Genomic DNA, 22,444 nt, shown 5'->3' with positions numbered 1-22,444 from the left:
TGATCCGACGATCGTAGTTGGCTTCTAGCAAAGCATTACGACCCCTAATTGGACCGGACTGGATGATCTTTACGTGTGGTCATCGTTATCCTAACTGACAAATTGATCGCATTGCCACCTTGGTCGAAGGACACTCCTTCGGAAGGACATCTCCTTCAGACCGAACGGATATATCCTTCAGAGGAGGGAGGGGAGAGATGAGGTAAGTTTAATCTTTTTTTTTCAAATGAAATTCATTTTGGCCCCCTAATTTATTGTAAAATAGTTAAAATTTTTGGGAATGAACCAAGGAATGAAAAATCGAAATATTTCGGGAAAAATTCAAAATATTTAGGTTTTTGAGATTAGGTGCACGAAATGGAGCTTACAACTATCTCATGCAAGATATCGTCGAAATAGTTTAAGATTTCGACCGAAATATTCAAACAGTTGAGAGAAAGAGTAAAGTAAAAGAAAAACCTGTTATATTCACCATATACTTCTTGGTTTCTTCATCATATCTTATTAGTTTCTAGGGTTTCAGATTTTAAAAGCTATTTTAGGGGAGAAGAAGAATAAGGGATTAGGGTTTCTGATTTCAGATGTGAAAAAGAAGAAGAAGATGATGGTGCAGCTGAGAAATGAAAGAGATTAGGCCAGGTTTTAGCATTTAGGTTTAAAAAAAAAAAAAAAATTTAAAAGCACCCCAAAAAATGATGATTGATGCCCCTTCCCTCATTGTCTAAAACTCCTAATGTTCTGCGGTGATGCTAATAACACTTTGGTAGAGCGCCATAAGTACCTGATTTTTTATATTTCTGTAAACTTATTTTCCCAGTTAACCCTAAACAATTTCTCAAGTGAAAATAAACCCTCAAACTAACAGAATGGTTACAAAAATTATTCATTTTACCCCGAAACTAACTGTTTTATTGCAGATTAGCTTCTAACATAACTGTTTTAGGTTTATTAGAGGTGAATAATTCAATTTAGTCCCTAAACAATCATCATTATTTTTGTCATGTGGGACTATTCAAACGCACCCGTCACTTTTTTTTTTGTTGAAAGACACACCCCGTTACCTGTGACATTTATTGAACTTAACACATTTTTTTTGTTTGGTGTCATAGAACACATGTAGCCGTTAGACCTATCATATGCGAGTCTAGCTCCAGTACCATTTTAAATTATAGACATTATTTTCTTGATTACTAGAGAATAAAAGTTAAAAGAAGGTAAAGACTGATTTTCTTAAATAAGTTGAGCATCTCCAATGCAAACTCAAAAAACTTCTAATGGTCATATGCAGGCACTTACATTTTGATGTACTTAATGTAGTTTTATTTGAAAATTTGAACAGAGGAAGATAATATCAAAGACAAAGCCAATAACCGAGGAAGCAATCATGGATATGTATTTGAAACACAAGAGCAACTCCAGCGAGAGTATACAAATTGCAGATTTGGGTTGTTCTTCAGGACCTAATACCTTGTTGCTAGTCTCATTTGTTATGGATACTATTTACAAGAAATATAAGGAATTAGGAGATGAATCTCCAGAGTTAATGGTGTTCCTTAATGATCTCCCTGGGAATGACTTCAACTCCATTTTCAAGTCCTTGAAGGGTTTCATTGATGAAAAGAGAGAAACCAAAAGAGAAGGTTTTATGCCATGTTTCATTGCTGGAATTCCTGGTTCATTTTATGGCAGACTTTTCCCTATTCACTCTCTCCATTTTGTTCATTCTTCTTACAGCCTTCATTGGCTTTCTCAGGTATTACTAATTTTTTAGAGAAGCCGTTACGTGTCTATAACCGTTATGTGTACTGGCGACCACTTAATCGGTACATACGACATTCTAATATTAGAAGATTATTTTGGCAGGCACGAGAGGTCTTTATTGACACAAGTTCTATATATACAAAATATTAGGAATAATTATTATAAGCATTCATGGATCAATCTACACCATCCTTTTAAACCACTAGGAAATAATTGGTGTTCCCTCACCTTAAATTCTCCCTAAGTGGACCATCGGGCGTATTACGCATCGACTAGTTACTTTCTCTAAAATTTCTGGCATTGCAGGTTCCCACAGGGATGAAAAAGAGTAACAAAGGAAGCATTTGGATAGCAAAATCAAGTCCAACGGCGGTTAGACAAGCTTACCTGAAGCAATTTCAGACAGATCTTTGTGCATTTCTGAGGTGTCGTTCAGAGGAAGTAGTTACAGGTGGACGTATGGTTTTAACGTTTTTGGGTAGGATAAGTGAAGATCTTTGCTCCGAAGAGTCTCATTATATTTTGCACCTACTAGATGTCGTACTTAATGACATGGTTTTACAGGTATATATTTTGTAGGAGTATGTCGTATAACAATATTATTTCAATTGGTTTTTCTATTTTCTCAAAATAGAGACTCCATGGCTAACTATATATGCTAAGCAGGGAATGATAGAAGAGGAGAAACTAGATTTACTCAACGTGCCTGTATATATGGCATCCCCAGAAGAAGTGAAGTGTGTTATTGAGGCAGAAGGTTCGTTCATCATTAATCAACTGAACACTTTTCAAGCTAATTGGGATTGCGAAGATGCAGTAACTCATGTGATCGACGAGGATAAAAGTGTTGACGCTGTAGCACATTCCATTCGAGCAGTATTTGAATCTTTATTGGTTAGTCATTTTGGGGATGATATAATCGATCAGTTGTTCTATAGGTTCAGAGAGATCGTTAGCATGTCCAGAGAAAAAACTACAGTTACCAACATATGCATTTCTTTGACAAAAGGATAAACTTATAAGACGATCGAAGAATGATTAGTTGTTGTAAAAGACTTGCTATGAAGTTAAAGTCACTTTTAGAAAGATGTCGTAAGGCGTTGCAAAACTGTTGCAGGTATTTGCAAATTGAAAAATATATTTTGGGAGCTGAAGACTAAAAAAATTACTGATCTTTTTTCAACAAATCATAAAATTTACATAGAGTTTTGGCTAAATTTCCTAATTTGTATTGTAATAACCATTTTATTCTTAATCTTAGTAACCTATCAAAAATTTAAAAGGTGAGTAACTGGGATGTTATCATAATTCATCAATAGTTTATCTCACTACAAGCGCCTGCTATAACATATCTTCATTGTAGAACTACATCCAAACTAACTTTAATCAAACGGACCGATATTTTCAGATACTAAATTGCACATGATTTTTCCATGAGGACCATGACTATTGAGTTCTTCGCATCTTTGGGGTATATTATGAAAAATCAGTTATTAAATTTTTCGATCTTGTATACTAACAAATGTAAATTGTCTATACATAATTGAATTCTAATGAACTCGTAAGATATTAAGACACATAATACACATCTCATGAGAAGACCAGAGAGAAATTAAGAAAATATAATTACAGAAATGTACCACATTGATGAAATCAAATAATTATTCTTTTTGAAAAATAAGAGAATGATTTATGTTTTAGAAATCACGTGATTTTGGTCCTAAAAGAGTCACAACATACATCGTACAAATAATTTTGTCAATGCCTCAGAAAATTGACATAAGCAACCCTACATGTGAAGCAAGTGGTCCTAAAGTTTCAAATGATATATTTATATTTCAGAGAAGTTTAATATTTTGAATTTGTTAGTTGAACTGAAATGATATTTGAAAAGGATTGGATTTCAATATATCCCTCTATCTATATATACTTAAGGCCGACTAGATTTTTTTGCAGGTACAATTTAAAGAAGAAAGAGAGTTTTTGGAATTTAAGAAATATTTATATTTTGTAAAAATTTAATTAATTAACAATTCTTGTCCCCTATTAACACAAAAAAATAAAAAAAATATCTCAATTCAACATGACCATGAGGAAGGCATGTATGTGTATGCAGGGACGGATCCATGGGAGTGCGAGGGGATGCGGCCGCACCCCCTGGATCATAATGAAATTAAATTGCAAATAATGGAAAGACAGGAAAGAAAAACGATGCTTTTGATGAATATGTTGTCGTTTCCGAGTTCACAATTGCTTCCCCCTTAGAAATTTGCTTCAAAGTGTGCTCAAAAAGTTGTCCAAGAATGCTCCCAGAGTCCCAGTTGGAGCCAAAAGATGAATCAGAATTATGCTCCTTGGATTGCTCTCAAATTCATTCCATTCTCCGGGCTCAATCAATAGTATCCCTTTATAGCCACTCACCTTACCCCAAACTCCTTGTTTCTGTTTTTGAGAAAACAAATTCTTTCTTTCAATCAAACTATGTTTTCCTTTGGAAACATCTCTTGTTGTCAGTGGCCATGCAAATTGGGGGTTGTTATCTCTTTAGCATTTAATTTCTTGTAAAAACTGAAATATGTTGGACCCACTCTAAAGTTGCCACTAAAAAATGTGAAGAAAGAAAGTTTGACGGGATTAATAAGGCGTGTCAAATTTGCTCAGTTACAAAGCGACAACCTTGACATTATTAAACATTTTCAAAAGTTGAGCAAGCCGATTCAATGAGAGTTCAAGTTTTACGTCTCAGATATAAGGAAATTTCTTCTGCAATTCTTCTGCTTCAAATTCTCTCATATCTCTCGCAAAGAAAATACACATGCGGGTAGTTTAGCTAAATGGGTTAGAAGTTAAACCCATAATTAAGTAGAACTTGGACAACAGTCCCATCTTTTCTCCTTAATTTGTAGTGTAATACCTCTTTTATTCATTAGCCATAGTATTCTTGCAAAAAAAGGTGAGTATGTGGGATGTTATCATAATTTAATGCCTTGATTTCTTGTTAGGGCCTTCGAATCATTTACTTATGTCTCTATATTTCGGAAATTTATCTCACCGTAAGACACCTTCTATGACATATTTTTATCATAGAACAACACCCAAACTAACTTCAGATGCCATACTGCACATGACTCTTCCATTACTTTTCAGTTTTCGCATCTTTGGAGTATTACTGAAAAATCAGTTACTAATTTTATCAACCTTATATACTAACAAATGTAAATTGACAATACATAATTGAATTGTAATGAATCTCGTAAGATATTGAGACACATATAGTCTTTGAAGTATAAAGGGTTATTGTGAGAGTCAGTGTCCAAGACCAATTCAAAAGAGGCGGTTTGGTTTCAAACAAATCAAGAGGCGGTTTAGATGGCTATTGGCTATGGCGGTTTTGGAATTGACAGTTTCCCTTGTTCCCAATTCATGGCGGTTTAGATGGCTATTGGCTATGGCGGTTTTGGAATTGGCAGTTTCCCTTGTTCCCAATTCATGGCTATAGGCGGTTCAATTGGTTTCTAAATTTCGGCTTATAATAATATATAAATAGGGGGTCTTGGGTCCAATCTAAAAACACACCAACACAATCAACAACAAACACAACTCTTCTTTAGAGAGAGCAAGTAAGAGAGATTTTTTGTTCATAGTTTTGAGCGGTGTTAAATTTCTCGGTCGTCGAAGATTTAGTATAGAAGGTTAATTTCTATACGGTACCATCTTGGGACGAACTTGCGGGTTGTGTGAGTCGTCTTCATCTATCCTTCAATAAAGATTTCTTGTTCGCCCGAGGACGTAGGCTTCAAAGCCGAACCTCGTTAAATTCTGTTCGCATTTTTGATTTTGGCTTAGCTTTTCGATTAATCTTCATAATCGGATCAATTTCTAGGATAGGTTCGATAGCTTCCGCGACTTTCAGTTATAACAATTGGTATCAGAGCCTTGTTGAGATTGAACGAAGAAGAAGATGGGATCGAGAAGTGGTACGGTCAAAGCAGGGAAATATGAGATAGAGAAGTTCAATGGGAAAAACGATTTTTCTTATTGGCGGATGCAGATGAAGAATCTGTTAATCTCGCAGAAATTACACAAGACGTTGACGGGAAAGAAACCAGGAGATATGTCAGATGAGGATTGGGAAGAGTTAGATCTCGAAGCACGGGCTACCATTATGTTGTGTCTTGAGAGGGACGTGGCGTTCCTAGTAGACGGAGAAACAACGGCGGCGGGTGTGTGGTTAAAGCTAGAAAGCAGTTTCATGACGAAAACTTTAACGAATCGGGTCTACTTAAAATCCAAATTATTCACATGTAGGATGGAAGAGGGTTCTTCTATTCAGGAATATGTGAATAGGTTTGACAGGATTATCTCAGTTTGAAGGATATTGATGTTAAGGTTGAGGATGAGGACCAAGCCCTCATATTGTTACTTTCATTACCTAAATCCTATGAAAACCTTGTTCAAACTTTGATGCTTGTTGGTGATAGTCTAAGCATGGAAGAGACGAGAAATTCGCTATTAGCGGATGACCTTCGTAAGGTTGCTACTAGCAGTATGGCGTCGGGTGGAGTAGACAAGGATCAAGCACAAGGGTTGTTTGTAACGAGGGGGAGGAGTAATGAAAGGGGAAAGGGAAAGGGCGGGAAATCTAGATCCAAATCTAGAGGCTCTTTCAAGAAAACGTGCTTTAGTTGTGGTGAGCTTGGCCACTTTAAAGCGGCTTGTCCAAAGAGAAAGTTGAAGCAAAAGAACGAAGGCTACAAGGACAAACAAGAGATGCAAGAGGCGGGATATGTGTCAGAAGAGGCGGACGAATGTTTCTCGGTGACAGAGGTGTCTGAGAAGATCTTCGATAAGTGGATGCTTGATTCAGGGGCGTCACACCATATGTGCCCAAATAGGGAGATGTTTACTACCTATAGGAGTGTAGATGGTGGTACAGTTATACTGGGTGATGATAGTATATGTAAAACTGTGGGACTCGGAACAATACGGATCAAGATGCACGATGGAGTGGTGAGAACATTGACGGACGTAAGACACATACCCGATTTGCGGAAAAATCTAATTTCCCTTGGTGTGTTGGAGCGGAACGGCTGTAAGATAATTATAGAGAATGGCTCCATAAAAGTCGTTAAGGGTTCTTTGGTGGTAATGAGAGGTACTCGTTACGGTAATTTATACAAACTTTTGGGGACAACAATTACGGGAGATGTAGCAGTAGGGATCAGTGGAAGGGATCCAACGGCTAGTACGAGACTTTGGCATATGCGCCTTGGGCATATGTCAGAAAAGGGTCTATCTTTGATGTGCGGGAAAGGCTTGTTGAAGGACATGAAGAAGCCTTGCATGGAGTTTTGTGAGCATTGTGTGTTCGGGAAGGCACACAGGGTGACGTTCTCTACAAGCAAGCACAGGAGCAAAGAGGTATTAGACTACGTACATACCGATGTCTGGGGACCGGCAAAGTTACCTTCCAAGGGTGGTTCCAGGTATTTTGTTACGTTCGTTGATGATCATTCGAGATTTGTCTGGCTTTATTTTCTGAAGCATAAGAATGAGGTATTCAACACATTCCTGGTGTGGAAAGTAATGGTTGAGAACAAAACTGGTCGAAAGCTGAAGACGTTAAGATCGGATAATGGGACCGAGTACACGGATGTGGCATTCAAGGAGTTTTGTAATCAAGAAGGCATTGTGAGGCACTGGACAGTAGTAAACACACCTCAGCAGAATGGAGTCGCAGAGAGATTGAACCGTACACTACTTGAGAAGGCTAGATGTATGCGCTCCAATTCGAGACTAGGCGTAGAATGGTGGGCAGAATCTGTTGCTACAGCTTGTTATATTGTGAACAGGTCTCCACATCCTTCTTTAGATGGCGGCATACCTTACGAGGTGTGGTCAGGTGAACATGCAGATTACGGGAGACTTAAGGTTTTCGGTTGTACGGCCTATTACCATGTTAAAGGTAACAAACTTGACAATAGAGCAAAGAAGGCAATTTTCTTAGGATATGCTACAGGAGTCAAGGGTTATCGGCTATGGTGTACGGAAGACAAGAAGTTTGTAATCAGCAGAGATGTGGTGTTTGATGAGTCATCTATGGTAGCTATGGCGAAAGCTACGGTGCCTAGTTGTGGTGATGTTGGGTCTACTAAAGCTCAAGTAGTGGAAGTAGAAGCCGAAGACCAACGGGTTTCTAGGAATCATGATCAGGTGGAGCATCAGGATAAAACTCAGGATGAGGAAATTAATGAACCCGATCATGAGGAGGTTCAAGGGGAAGGTACACAAGTTTTACAACAACAGCAGCAGGATGTTTCGGTACACACTAGGCCGAAACGGTTATATAAGCCGGTACAGAGGTTAGGGTCAGACAAACCTCTTAGGCATTACGGGCAGGCAAATCTGGTTGAATATGCACTCTCGGTGGAAGACGACGAGCCGGTAACCTTCAAACAAGCTATTACCGCGGCGGAAAAAGAGAGTTGGTTGGTTGCTATGCAAGAAGAGATGGAGTCTCTTCACAAGAACCAGACATGGGAGGTTGTCCCATTGCCCGAAGGTAAGTCTGTTATTGGTTGTAAATGGGTGTACAAGAAGAAAGAGGATTCTTCCGAGATCAAGGGTACAAGGTATAAGGCAAGACTAGTGGCCAAGGGTTATGCACAGAAAGAAGGGGTCGACTACAATGAGATTTTCTCACCGGTCGTGAAACATACTTCTATTCGGGTGCTATTGAGTATTGTTGCTCATAGTGATCTTGAGCTGGAACAACTCGATGTTAAAACCGCCTTCTTGCACGGAGATTTGGAAGAAGAAATTTATATGGCTCAACCTGAGGGATACAAGGTTGAGGGCAAAGAAAATCAAGTATGTCGTTTGAGGAAATCTCTTTACGGATTGAAACAATCCCCTCGCCAATGGTACAAACGATTTGATTTTTTCATGCTAAAGCATGGTTTTCGCAGAAGTGACTATGATTGTTGTGTATACATCAAAAAGCTTCGCGAAGGTGACTTTATTTATCTCCTTTTGTATGTGGATGACATGCTTATTGCTTCTCGAAGCATGGTGGAGATAAATAAGTTGAAATCTCAACTCAGTCAAGAGTTTGAGATGAAAGACATGGGCGCTGCAAAGAAGATACTGGGAATGGAGATTAAGAGAGAGCGATCAAGTAAGAAACTGTACTTGAATCAGAAAGGTTACATCGAACGAGTAGTTTCTCGATTCGGGATGCAGAATGCGAAGGCGGTGTCAACACCTTTGGCACCACACTTCAGGCTCTCGGGAAAACAATCTCCCACTACTACGGTGGAGAAGGATCATATGGATCGTGTACCGTATGCTAGTGCAGTTGGCAGTTTGATGTACGCTATGGTGTGTACTCGTCCGGATATTTCACAGGCGGTCAGTGTGGTTAGTAGGTTTATGGCAAACCCGGGGAAGACACATTGGGAAGCTGTGAAGTGGGTCTTGAGGTACTTGAAGGGGACTGTTGATACGGGTTTGTGCTTTGGTGGAGACACATGTCAAGTAAGCGGTTATGTTGACTCGGATTATGCTGGCGATCTAGATAGAAGACGATCTACTACTGGTTATGTATTTAGGGTACGTGGTGCTCCAGTTAGTTGGCGATCGATGTTACAATCTACAGTTGCGTTATCTACTACGGAGGCCGAGTATATGGCTATGGCCGAGGGTGTGAAGGAAGCATTGTGGTTGTGGGGTCTTCTGGATGATCTAGGGATTAAGCAGGAGTACGTAGATGTATGGTGTGATAGTCAAAGTGCGATCCACTTGGCGAAGAATCAGGTCCATCATGCTCGTACTAAGCATATCGATGTCAGGTATCACTTTGTACGAGATGTCATAGAGGAAGGTGATGTTTCTCTCATGAAGGTACACACAGATGAGAATCCCGCAGACATGTTGACTAAAGTGGTGACGTGTAGCAAGTTTCAGCATTGCCTGGAATTGCTACAAATCGGCTCGTGTTAAGTTGCTCGAAAGGGCGTAATGGCGACAAGGTAATCTTTATGTGAAGGGTTGGTAGAACTACGGTAGGCTTGATCCTGTAAAAGGGTACGTAGGCAGCCATGGTCATATGGCGTAGTCGGATGAAGTTACAAGAAGCAGATATATCTTACAAGGAGTATCCTGGTGTTCGTCCAAAATTTGAAGTATATCAAATTGTGTACGAGGTGGAGAATTGTGAGAGTCAGTGTCCAAGACCAATTCAAAAGAGGCGGTTTGGTTTCAAACAAATCAAGAGGCGGTTTAGATGGCTATTGGCTATGGCGGTTTTGGAATTGGCAGTTTCCCTTGTTCCCAATTCATGGCGGTTTAGATGGCTATTGGCTATGGCGGTTTTGGAATTGGCAGTTTCCCTTGTTCCCAATTCATGGCTATAGGCGGTTCAATTGGTTTCTAAATTTCGGCTTATAATAATATATAAATAGGGGGTCTTGGGTCCAATCTAAAAACACACCAACACAATCAACAACAAACACAACTCTTCTTTAGAGAGAGCAAGTAAGAGAGATTTTTTGTTCATAGTTTTGAGCGGTGTTAAATTTCTCGGTCGTCGAAGATTTAGTATAGAAGGTTAATTTCTATACGGTACCATCTTGGGACGAACTTGCGGGTTGTGTGAGTCGTCTTCATCTATCCTTCAATAAAGATTTCTTGTTCGCCCGAGGACGTAGGCTTCAAAGCCGAACCTCGTTAAATTCTGTTCGCATATTTGATTTTGGCTTAGCTTTTCGATTAATCTTCATAATCGGATCAATTTCTAGGATAGGTTCGATAGCTTCCGCGACTTTTAGTTCTAACAGTTATAAATAATAGCGTGGAGAATATATGTGTGAATACAATGATAGAAATAAGACATCTTTTTTCATAAATGTCCATGTTGACAAATAATACACATCACATGAAAAGAATAGAGAGAAATTAAAAAAATATATAATTACAGAAATGTACAACATTTGATGAAATTACAATAATTTTTTTTTTTTTTGAAAAATAAGAGAATGATTAATGTTTTAGAAAGCCCGTGATTTTGGTATAAGAGTCACAACATACATCGTACAAATAATTTTGTCAATGCCATAGAAAATTGACATCAGCAACCCCACCTGTGAATCAAGTGGTCCTAAAGTTTCAAATGATATATTTATATGTCACGAAAGTTTAATATTTAGAATTTGTTAGTTGAGTTTTTTTTCTTTTTGAGAAATAGACTACGATCTATGTTAGTCGTTACAATGACATTGATACACTGAGACGATGTGATAAACATGACAACTCCCGAAATACTACTGAGCTTAAAACTTGACGAATTAAATGACCTATAGTTTGACGAATTAAATGGCCTAAAGCCTAACGAATTTGTTAGTTAAGTTGAAGTGATATTTGAAAAGGATTGGATTTAAACATATCCCTCCATCTATACATATATGGTCGAGTAGATTTTTTTTACAGGTACAGTTCAAAGAAGAAAGAGAGTTATAACAAATATTTATTTCGTAAGAATTTAATTAATTAACAATTCTCCTAAAAAGTTGTACAAAATTGTATTTATGGTCCCCTATTTACACTAAAAATATCTCAATTTGGCATGACCACGAGGAAGGCATGTGTAGGAGAACAATAATTGTTCACCGAAAATTGGGTAGAAATATTGTCGGATGGCTGAATTAGTGATGTATAATCAGTCTAAGAATAGTTCAACAAAAAAAAAATCAGTCTAAGAACTTTCAACAAAAGAAAAAATCAGTCTAAGAAAATCCTATAAATAGGGGATATCAAATAGGTTGTGGTTCTCAAGAAGAGTTTTTTTTTTTTATGAAGGGTAAGGAAAATCAAGCCATGGAACTCATGAAACATCTTCACATGAATGGAGGCAATGGAAAAACAAGTTACTCTTCCAATTCATCACTTCAGGTAGATCTAAAACAAAGTGTAACCCTATTTATAGCTATTCAAACTCAAAATCAATTAGTGATGAGGGGAGAGATTTAGTCATTACATTTGTGGATACTATCTTTTTTAACTATTTTCACTGCACCCGTCACGTGTCACATTCTTTGAACTTCACATATGTTTTTTTTGTTGTTGAATGTCATAGAACACGTGTAACCATTAGGCCTATCATACGTGAGTCTAGCTCTAGTACCATGTTAGGTTTGTGATCTTCAAACTCAAAATCAATTGGCAATGAACGAAAATGACCTAGAATATCTTTTACTCATGTAAGCCTATTCTATTGCAACAAAAATTTGTAAGCTTATTCTCAAATAGAAGTTTAAAGAGCGTAAAAAGTTATTTTGTTAAAACATTTGAGCATCTCCGATGCGAACTCAGAAAACTTCTAACGGTCATATACACGCACTTACATTTTGATGTACTGAATGTAGTTTTATTTGAAAATTTGAACAGAGGAAGATAATATCAAAGACAAAGCCAATAATGGAGGAAGCAATCCTGGAAATGTATTCAAAACAGAAGAGCAACTCCAGTGAGAGTATACGCATCGCAGATTTGGGTTGTTCTACAGGACCTAATACCTTGTTGCTAATCTCATTTATTATGGACACTATTTACAAGAAATGTAAGGAATTAGGAGATGAATCTCTAGAGTTAATGGTGTTCCTTAATGATCTCCCTTCCAATGATTTCAACACCCTTTTCAAGTCTTTGAAGGGCTTCATTGATGAAGAGAGAGAAACCAAAAGAGAAGGTTCTATGCCATGTTTCATTGGTGGAATGCCTGGTTCATTTTATGGCAGACTTTTCCCTACTCACTCTCTCCATTTTGTTTATTCTTCTTGCAGCCTTCATTGGCTTTCTCAGGTATTACTTAATTTCAGAGAAGCGCTTATCGGGGCGGCCCTAGTCTTTGGGAGGCCTAAAGCGAAGTTAGAAAAAGGGGCCTTTCTACATAATAAAAATTACTGGAAATTTTGTCGAAGACTCAATATTAAGTTTTTTTTTATGTTAAAAAGATAAGTTACATTGTGTTCGTTAAACCCAAATTCTTTTTTGTTAGGTTGAAACCCAAATATTTGTATTTCTGGAAAATGCATAGAGAGTGAAGATGAGAAAAAAAAAATTAATTATCTTTTTCCACCAAAACAAAAAACTTATAAGGATTTTGACCAAATGTCGTATAATTATTTGTAATGACAATACTATCAGAAATTTATGTATAAGAAAAATGACAATTCGACTAATAAAGAATCCAAACATTTGAAAGAAATACTTTTTTTTTTCAAAATGTACCAATACGAGGAAAGAAAATATAATTAAAGAACTTGGTGTAACAATGATAATAATGATTTTGACTTATTTGTTACGTGGAAGAAACAACATTAAGAGAGATTGGATATATTTTATGAGGAGTCTGAAAAATTAGATTACAATTTTTAAAGTATCAAGGTAAAAATATGTTAGAAACAAAAACTTATAAGAGAAAAAAAGGAAAGAATAAATCTATTATAAACAAGAAACAATACTTTATTGAGAAGAATTAGGGAGAACACGTAGTTAAAAGGAATGTGTGCGTTCAAGAGAGAAGGAACTATCAGATTTAGTGACAGAATAAGTTGGAGAATGATTTCAACCTAATTAGATTATAACTTGAACATGCTAAATTTGACTTTCTAATTACATAATGAAGTACTATAGTTTTGTGAAATTTATGTCAATATTAGGAAACTCCATGCTTTGTGTTAGAAGAAGAAGAAACTCTAACTTTTATTTATCTTGAATTAACTATGATTACAAGTAATAAGCCTTTTTATAGCTTGAGTAAGATAGAAACTAACTTTAACAAACTTCTTAACTAACATTTGTTTCTTAACAGACTTCTTAACTAACCTCTTAATAGAATTAGTTATTCTTCTAGAGGCACCACTTAGCTTATACTTTCTCTATTAGTTAACACCTCATTTACACTCAATCATATACTCTAACATCCCCCCTCAAGCTGAGGAATCGATAGAGACTGAAGCTTGGATCTTAAAGCAGCAAAATGTGGAGAAGGCAACCCTTTAGTAAATAGATCAGCTGGTTGATCTTTTGTAGGTATAAATCGAATGACAAGCTTCCCATCAGCCACCAAGTCACGAACAAAGTGAAAATCCACCTCAATATGCTTGGTTCGAGCATGACAAACTGGATTAGATGCAATATGTTGAGCCCCAATATTATCACAATAGATGACAAAAGGATAAGAAGGAGGAAATTGCAAATCAGTAAGTAGATAAGAAATCCAAAGCAAGTCATCTGTGACAAAAGATAAGGCCTTGTATTCAGCCTCTATGGATGATCGAGCAACAGTGGACTGTTTCTTAGAACTCCATGAGACCAATGAGTTTCCTAATAGAACACAGTAACCATTGGTACTTCTCCTTGTATCTGGGCATCCAGCCCAATCACTGTCACAGTAGGCTACCAAATGAGAGATATCACCAGGAGTAATAGTAACACCACAGTCAATAGTTCCTTTGAGGTATCTAAGAATCCTCTTGAGTAATAGCAAATGAGATTCAGTGGGTTCCTGCATAAATTGTGCCACATAATTCACAGCAAAGCATATGTCTGGTCGTGTCATAGTAAGGTATTGAAGTCCACCCACAAGTGTTCTATAAAAAGTTGGATCAGTAATTGGAGCACCATCAAGCTTAGATAACCTATTTCCAGCAGAGACAGGTGTGGAACAAGGTTTGCAATCTAACATATCAGCCTTTTTGAGAAGCTCAAGAGTGTACTTCTTTTGGGTAAGAAGTAAAGACTTAGAAAGTGGATCAGCCAGTACTTCAATCCCAAGGAAGAAGTGTAAGTCTCCTAGATTCTTCATTGCAAACTCACTGCTCAAAGTAGAAATCAAGGAACTTAAAGACATAGGTGAGCTTCCAGTAAGGATGATATCATCCACATAGAGTAACAGAACCATAATTTGAGAAAAATTCATGAAGAAGAACATTGAATGATCATGAGCACTTTTCGGAAATCCCAGAGATTGAAGAAAAGATCCAAATCTGTGAAACCAAGCTCTAGGAGCTTGTTTCAGCCCATATAAGCTTTTATGTAGTAAACAAACATGTTTAGGTTTAGAAGCATCAATAAACCCCTGGGGTTGTACCATATACACTGTTTCTTCTAGGATGCCATGCAAGAAAGCATTTGACACATCCAATTGCTGTATTTTCCAAGATTGAGACACAGCAAGAGATAAGATGGTTCTAATAGTAGTAGCCTTCACAACTGGACTAAATGTTTCAGTATAATCCAAGACCTCATGTTGATGAAAACCTTTAGCTACTAACCTTGCCTTGTACCTTTCAACTTGGCCATTAGATTTATGTTTAATCTTGTACACCCATTTACAACCCAAGACATTCATGTGTGGTTCAAATGGAACCAGAGACCAAGTGTTGTTGTGTTTTAGTGCTAGAAACTCTTCTTCCATGGCTTGAATCCATTTAGGATCAGTAGCTGCTTGTTTGAAACTAGAAGGCTCACAAGAATCTAGCAAAGAAAGAAATGTAGAATGGATAGGATACCTTACATTGAAATGTGCTACATGATCTGGAATGTATTTAGGCTTTATTATCCCACTTCTAAGTCTAGTTTGCATTCCATGAGAAGGAGGAATAGGAATGCTCAAGGACTGAGAAGAACTAGTAGAAGTACTAGTAGAAGAGGGTGCAAAAACAGTAGGAGCAGATTCAGATGCAATTGGAGAAGATGGAATAGGTACCTTGAGTACATGTAGAGGAGAAAGAAAGGAATTCTTATCAGAGTGAGAACCAGATGATTCCTCTTTGAAGGGAAACGCCATTAATGATCGAGATTAGGTTTCGTAAGAAGATTCACAGTAGAGAGAGAAAGGAAAAAAAAACCCTAGCTCTGATACCATGTTAGAAGAAGAAGAAACTCTAACTTTTATTTATCTTGAATTAACTATGATTACAAGTAATAAGCCTTTTTATAGCTTGAGTAAGATAGAAACTAACTTTAACAAACTTCTTAACTAACATTTGTTTCTTAACAGACTTCTTAACTAACCTCTTAATAGAATTAGTTATTCTTCTAGAGGCACCACTTAGCTTATACTTTCTCTATTAGTTAACATCTCATTTACACTCAATCATATACTCTAACACTTTGGTTCCAGCAACTAGGGGCCTGACGTCATTTATTGCCCATTAATAGAGGTGCTTATAGGATTTTATGATATTTTGGATCCTTCTGTAGCTCGGGGTCCAAAACAACTGCTTTGGGTCCGAGTCGCTTCTGGTGCTTACGTAACTGTAATTGCAATGTGTACTAGCAACCACCCTATCGATACATATGACATTCTCATTATCTCAAATGCGAAGATTATTTTGGAGTGCATGAGAGGTCTTTATGTACACATGTTCTTTATATACAAATTCCCGTTCTTTTGAATCCACTAGGAAATAATTGTTGGTCCTTCACTTAAAGTGTCCCCAAATGGCCCACCGGGCATATTACGCATCGACTAGTCATTTTCCCTAAAATTTCTAACTTTGCAGGTTCCTAGAGGGATGGAGAAGAGTAACAAAGGAAGCATTTGGATAGTAAAATCAAGTCCAACAGAGGTCCAAGAAGCTTACCTGAAGCAATTTCAGACAGATCTTTGGGCATTTTTGAGGTGTCGTTCCGAGGAAGTAGTTACGGGTGGACATATGGTTCTAACGTTTGCAGGTAGGAAAAGTGAAGATCTTTGCTCCATAGAGTGTTGTTACACTGTGCACTTGCTAAATATCGTACTCAACGACATGGTTTTGCAGGTATATATTTTTCATGTCGTATAACAGTACTATTTCAATTTATTTTTCTATTCTCTCGAGACAGATTAGAAGGGTAACTTTATAATCATATTAAGCAGGGAATTATAGAAGAGGAGAAATTAGATTTACTTAACTTGCCTATATATATAGCATCCCCACAAGAAGTGAAGTGTGTTGTCCAGGCAGAAGGTTCATTCATCATTAATCAACTTAACACTTTTCAAGTTAATTGGGATGGCCAAGATCCAGAAACTCATGACAAGGATAAAAGTGGTGACGTTGTAGCAAATTGCATTCGAGCCGTATCTGAATCTTTACTGGTTAGTCATTTTGGGGATGGTATAGTCGATGAATTGTTCAATAGGTACAAAGAGATCGTTGGTGACTACATCTCCAAAGAAGAAACTACACTTACCAACATATGCATTTCTATGACAAAAGTCTAAAATTATAAGATGATTGAAGAATGATTACTTGCTGAAAATTCTGTAATAGACTGTCACTATTTCTATGAAGTTAAGTTTACTTTTAGAAAGATCAAGCATAATAAATCAAGGGATCATTAACATGTGCCTACTTTTTTGGATTTTTAACTTATAAAGCTTCAAATTTCTTACTCACTTTACCTATCTAAAGATTGGTGAAGAAAAGGAGGAAGTTTATATCTTATTACATTCCCAAATAAAATAGGCGCATAAATGAGAAGTAGAGGAAAATGAATATAAAAGACACATACAAAAAAAAAAATATGTTCAGAGAGAGAATCCACCACCTTCTAATGTAGTGGATGGACACTCACTCCGCAACATGGAAGTCCCATGTTGGATTCGTGGAAGTGTCAATCTAGAAATTATTGAATTTACATTCAAATAAAGTAAATTAGGGTGGCTTTAGGTCCTTTAAGTGGCTTTCTAAAGTTTAAATCAGGTGGTTATCATGTTCACCACGTCATGATGATGTATCAATATCATATAATGACTATCGTAGTTCGTTTACAAAAAAATTAGAGAGAGAATACATTTTACTCTGTTCATGACTTCTACAAACACTTTTACCTGTTGAAAGCCCTCAAATTAATTAGTAGTGGATACACAAACTATGTTAGCCAAGAGGAAGAAAAAAAATTAATGAATGATAGAGAAGATAAAAACAAAGTTTTTATTTGGTGAAAATGTTAAGAACTAAGTTGGAAGGGGACTTAGGTGTCGTTTGGCAACACTAAAATAAGTTACTTTTTTGCTTATTTAAGTAGAAAAGGCGAAAAGTTAGTTTGGTACGCAAAAATTACCGACTTCATTTAAGTTAAAATTTGACTTTCTTTTATAGTTAAAATTTTTAGCTTTTGACTTCAAAGTAAAGTAACTTTTTTTTGAGACGTTCATGAATTTTACTTTACGATTTTTTTTGTCTATCTCCGTTCCACTACCACAACTAAACTTCTACCATACATTCTACCCCCACCACCACCACAACAATCATTGCACCTCCTCCACCACCCTACCCCAACTACCACCACCACACCTTAACAACCACCACCACCACCATACCTCGACAACAACCACCCCGTAGCTCCACCACCACCACGGTACCTCCACCATCACCACCACCACCGTACCTTCACCGCCACCACCACCACCACCACCGTACCTCCATCATTACCACCTATATATCTTATCCACCACCTTTACCACCACCACCATAACTCCGTCAATATCACTCGCATACCTTATCCACCACCATCGTACTTCCACCACCATACTTCCACCACCAGCGCCACCATCATACCTCCACCACTACCCATACCTCCACCACAATCACCACCGCTGTCACCATCATACCTTTACCACCACCCTCAAACCTCAACCACCATATCCCATAACCATACCTTCATGGCACCACCACTACAACCAATATCACCACTACTTCGTATACGAGAGTAATCGTGGAAATCATAAACAAATTCAATTAAAATCAAGTATCTCTATGAGAAAGAAAAATAAAATTATCAAAAGTAAATTGAGTTACCAAACTAACTTTTTGACTTTTGTACTTATAAGTAACATTTTTGCCAAATATACTTTTGAAACTTTTTTACTTTTTTAAAGCAAAAGAACTTCTACTACAAGTAAAATGACTTCTACTTTTGGTTGCCAAACGACACCTTAGTTCAAAAAAAAAAAGAAGTTGGAAGAGGACGGTTAAATTAACGATTATGTTATAACTGGAGAGATAGTAAAACATAGTGAACACCAATATCCATCATGGTTCAGACAAAGATATCTCCCTGATTTCGACTTACATCCACAAAAAAACATTTTTAGATTTATTAATATATAACAACCATAATCGTAGATTTAATTCGTTACATTCTCCACTGTGCAACTAAATGAATAAACCCTAAGACGTAACTGAATGAGTCGATTGGTTTTATTGTCTTGGTTACCACAATAATTTAATATCTTTAATGATTTATTGGCCATAAAAATTATTTTTGTTAGTCAACAGTTGGTAGCCCAAGTGGTTCCAAGGTGTTGACATAAACTCCAGAAAGACCTGGAGGTCCCAGATTCGAATCCCAAAGAAGGTGGAATCTTCGGTTATTTGAATTAAGATTGTCAAGGTATAAATAATGTTGTTGGGCTTTAGGCCATTGTCTTGTTGGGCTTTAAGCCATTGTCTTGTTGGGATATAGGCCCGGTCTTGTTAATGTTTGAGTGGGTAGTTATCGAGCTTATCACATCTATGATGTATCAAATGCCAAATATCACGACTTACGTATATCGTAGTCGTCTTCCAAAAAAAATAATAATAATAACAAATGGCATATTATCTCTTATTTGATAATATTCTATTTTATCTCAACCGTTAAATCGGAGGTTTCAGAGTACAGATCATTGGATTCGTGAGATTTTTTATGTCAAATTCTAGAGCATCAATTCTTAATGTTTTCGTCCACCACCCTTTGATGTAGGGGTTGGACACCCCCTCTTAAGTCCATGAGGTCGTGGGATCGAGTCTCGGTGGAAGCAGTTTGCCTATCAAGACTTATCCAATAAATTTGTCGAGCTTTAGGCCTCTTTCATTATGGTTTAAATTAGGTGGTTATCGTGATCATCACATCTTCATGATGTATCAATGCCTTGTAATGACTAACGTAGATCGTAGTCGATTTCTCAAAAAAATCTTAATGTTTTCATCACGTGACATAACTTTTGGGCTTCTTCTTCTGTTACGAATTTTCTTGTAAAGCTCGTTACGAATTTTCTTGTAAAGCTCAATAGTGAGAGGGTTGGAAAGAATTGAACTCCTGAGAACAAGGTCCATCCTGAACAGAAGACAATGGACGGCAAACTGCAACGCCATTCCGGTCAATCCCAACCTGATCGAAGTCAAGTTGTTTGGACTAGCCTTCCATCTCTGGAAGGAAATGATCTTTAGATCTTTGGTCTCAGAAGCTGGCGAACTGGGAGAGATACACGAGAACACCAGAAATTTTAACAACCTATACTTCGCTAAAGTCCAGGTCTTATGTAAGCCCAATGGAGTAATGCCAAAACTCCAGGTGGTGGTGGACAAGGGAGCAACATTTCATATCCGAGCAAAGTCGGAAGTGATAACAGAGAAACAACAGTTTATGGACAGAAACTCCGGTACCAGATTCCGATTTGCAATTCCGAGCTACCTCCTCCTCGGCGGCAACAGTACTAGTCCATTCCTCAGACAACCCGCCGGCTAATAAAGAATTAGACAAACAGGTGACATGAGGAATTTGGAGGAGCCAAATCAGAGCTCGAAAACCGGGGCAGCTAAGGTATGGAGGAGAGTCTCGAATACTCTGCAACAGTCACCAAGAGGTCAGAGGACAGGGGAAAGCAATACGTCACCCCTCTCGAATGCAAACATAGGTAATGAAACCGGGGGCTCAGTGGACAAGGGAAAGGAAAAACCTCGAGCTAGATGATAGAAGATCAGGCTGCTCTCATATTGAAAATGCTTACGAGATATACTGTGAAGAACTTAAAGATCAGAAACAAATAGTGCTACAAAGTTTCTTAGTGTTTGTTGAATCCTAAGGGCAATTATCTACTGACATAGCATTTTCAATATGAGAGCAGGGTGAATTTTGTCCTAAGGACAACGTATTGAACAAGTGTCTCTGTCAGTTTTCATCAACCATTATTAGTGTGGTTGCAGGTTTCCATCCTCTCTCAATGGAAGTTATTGATTTTTACTAGGGGTGAACATCGGTTGGATAACCGACTTTTTCGGCCAATCCAAAGTCCAAACCGAAGGGTTCGGTTTTTTCAAATCTAAATCCGAACCAATCCGTTCATGGTTTGGTTCGGTTACCGATCCGAACTATGCATGAACGGTTTGGATCGGTTGGATAACCGAACCACCTGTGATATTTTACCATATATAAAATTTCACACTTTCGACTTAAAAACGTGGAACTAACTTAACTATTGAATTAAGCTACAACTCTCCACGCCATTTACTTCTGTTGCACATGCATTTAGCTACGTTATTAACAAACATGAAACTAACTTAACTATTAAATCTCAACCGTTCATCATTCCTATCATTTATATTTATATATATAATATATAAAAAATAACAATAAATGGTTTGGTTCGGTTTGTTCGGTTATCCGTCAACCAAATCCATAAACCGATCCAAACCACTCGGTTTTGCCATTTTAACATCTGAACCAATCCGGAATACTATTGGATCGGTATCCAAACCGTTGAAATCTGTTTGGATCAGTCGGTTTGGATACTAAATGAACACCCCTACACGTTTTGCCTCCGTTGGAGGACTTTTTTGAAGTGGTCAACAAGATGGGTTCTCTGAAATCACCTGGACTAGATGGATGCCCCCTCATTTCTATAAGAAGTGTTTTAACGCATCTTATAATCATACATTTATAGCTCTAATACCAAAGAACGAAAACACTGAACAACCAGCGGACTCAAACCTATTGCACTTTGCAATGTACTCTACAAGGTGGTATAAAAATGTTGGCAAATAAGCTAAGACCATATCTCGATAAACGGATTACAGAGTTCCAAACAAAATTTGTTCCGACCAGACAAAATCGTACTCGCAAGAGAACTCTTTCATTTGATGCACCAATTCAGATCGGCTAGGAATATGTTTACCCTAAGGTGGATATGGCTAAGGCAATAACAGAGTAGACTAGAAGTTCTTAAGCCTTACGCTCCAAGATTTCAATTAGAAATTCAAACTGATTAATTATGAAGTGTGTCCAGACAGTTTCATTTCAAGCCCTTCGTAATGGAGTTCCTCAATCAACTCTACCTTCACGCGGAATTAGACAGGGTTGCACACTTTCACCCTGTCTCTTTATTATGTGCACACAATGGTTTTCTATCCTTATACAAATGCTGAAACCAATGGTTTCTACTAAGGCATCAAATTAACTCAATAAGACTTCCCGGTCCGTTTCCAATGTGTTATTCGCCGACAATCCCTTTTATTTGAATCTGATATGGAGGATAATCTTCAGCAACTCCATTACCTACTCTCATCATACTCAGAATTCTCCAGCCACCAAATCAATCACCAAAAGTCATCGATACATTTCATTGAAGGGGTCACTGTTGAAAGATAAATAAATGGACACCTTTTTGGGGATCTTGTTCATGCATTTGGAGGACAAATATTTGGATTGAAATCTTCTTAAACCACCACGAAACATTAGATCTTATAATTAACTTCCTTCTAGAGAAGGTGGAAACAAAAACTCATCTCACAAGCAGGCAGAAGAACATGAATTCAAACCATTCTATATGTTACTTTTATCTTTTTCATGAGCACCTGCTTACTCCCTAAAC

At 37.4% G+C, this 22,444-nt stretch overlaps 1 protein-coding gene across 4 annotated transcripts in view; it reads left to right on the top strand.

The window, feature by feature from the left end:
• The window catches only part of LOC147533499 (S-adenosyl-methionine 4-1-methyl-2-pyrrolidinyl-3-oxobutanic acid methyltransferase-like), an 80,815-nt gene that overhangs the window by 8,832 nt on the left and 49,539 nt on the right, over nt 1-22,444 (top strand). The window contains exons 1-4 of one of the 4 annotated variants that reach the window (XM_086645553.1): nt 11,468-11,709; nt 12,205-12,618; nt 16,329-16,586; nt 16,685-17,121. The exons of 1 other annotated variant lie outside the window; for it this stretch is intronic. In XM_086645553.1, coding sequence (XP_086501679.1) covers nt 11,611-11,709; nt 12,205-12,618; nt 16,329-16,586; nt 16,685-17,032 — 1,119 coding nt within the window. In that variant the 5' untranslated portion in view covers nt 11,468-11,610 and the 3' untranslated portion in view covers nt 17,033-17,121. Of the gene's footprint in view, nt 1-1,339; nt 1,754-2,067; nt 2,326-2,427; nt 3,053-11,467; nt 11,710-12,204; nt 12,619-16,328; nt 16,587-16,684; nt 17,122-22,444 lie in introns of those variants that run through there. 2 more of the 4 variants (XM_086645554.1, XM_086645550.1) reach the window with 2 other exon arrangements.

Source organism: Eschscholzia californica, unplaced genomic scaffold (genome assembly GCF_041429995.1).
Source record: "Eschscholzia californica isolate CP2 unplaced genomic scaffold, dmEscCali1.0.p SCAF_6, whole genome shotgun sequence".
Classification (NCBI taxonomy): Eukaryota; Viridiplantae; Streptophyta; class Magnoliopsida; order Ranunculales; family Papaveraceae; genus Eschscholzia; species Eschscholzia californica.
The sequence above is the reverse complement of the archived record's forward strand: the minus strand, read 5'-3'. Positions and strand labels throughout refer to the sequence as shown.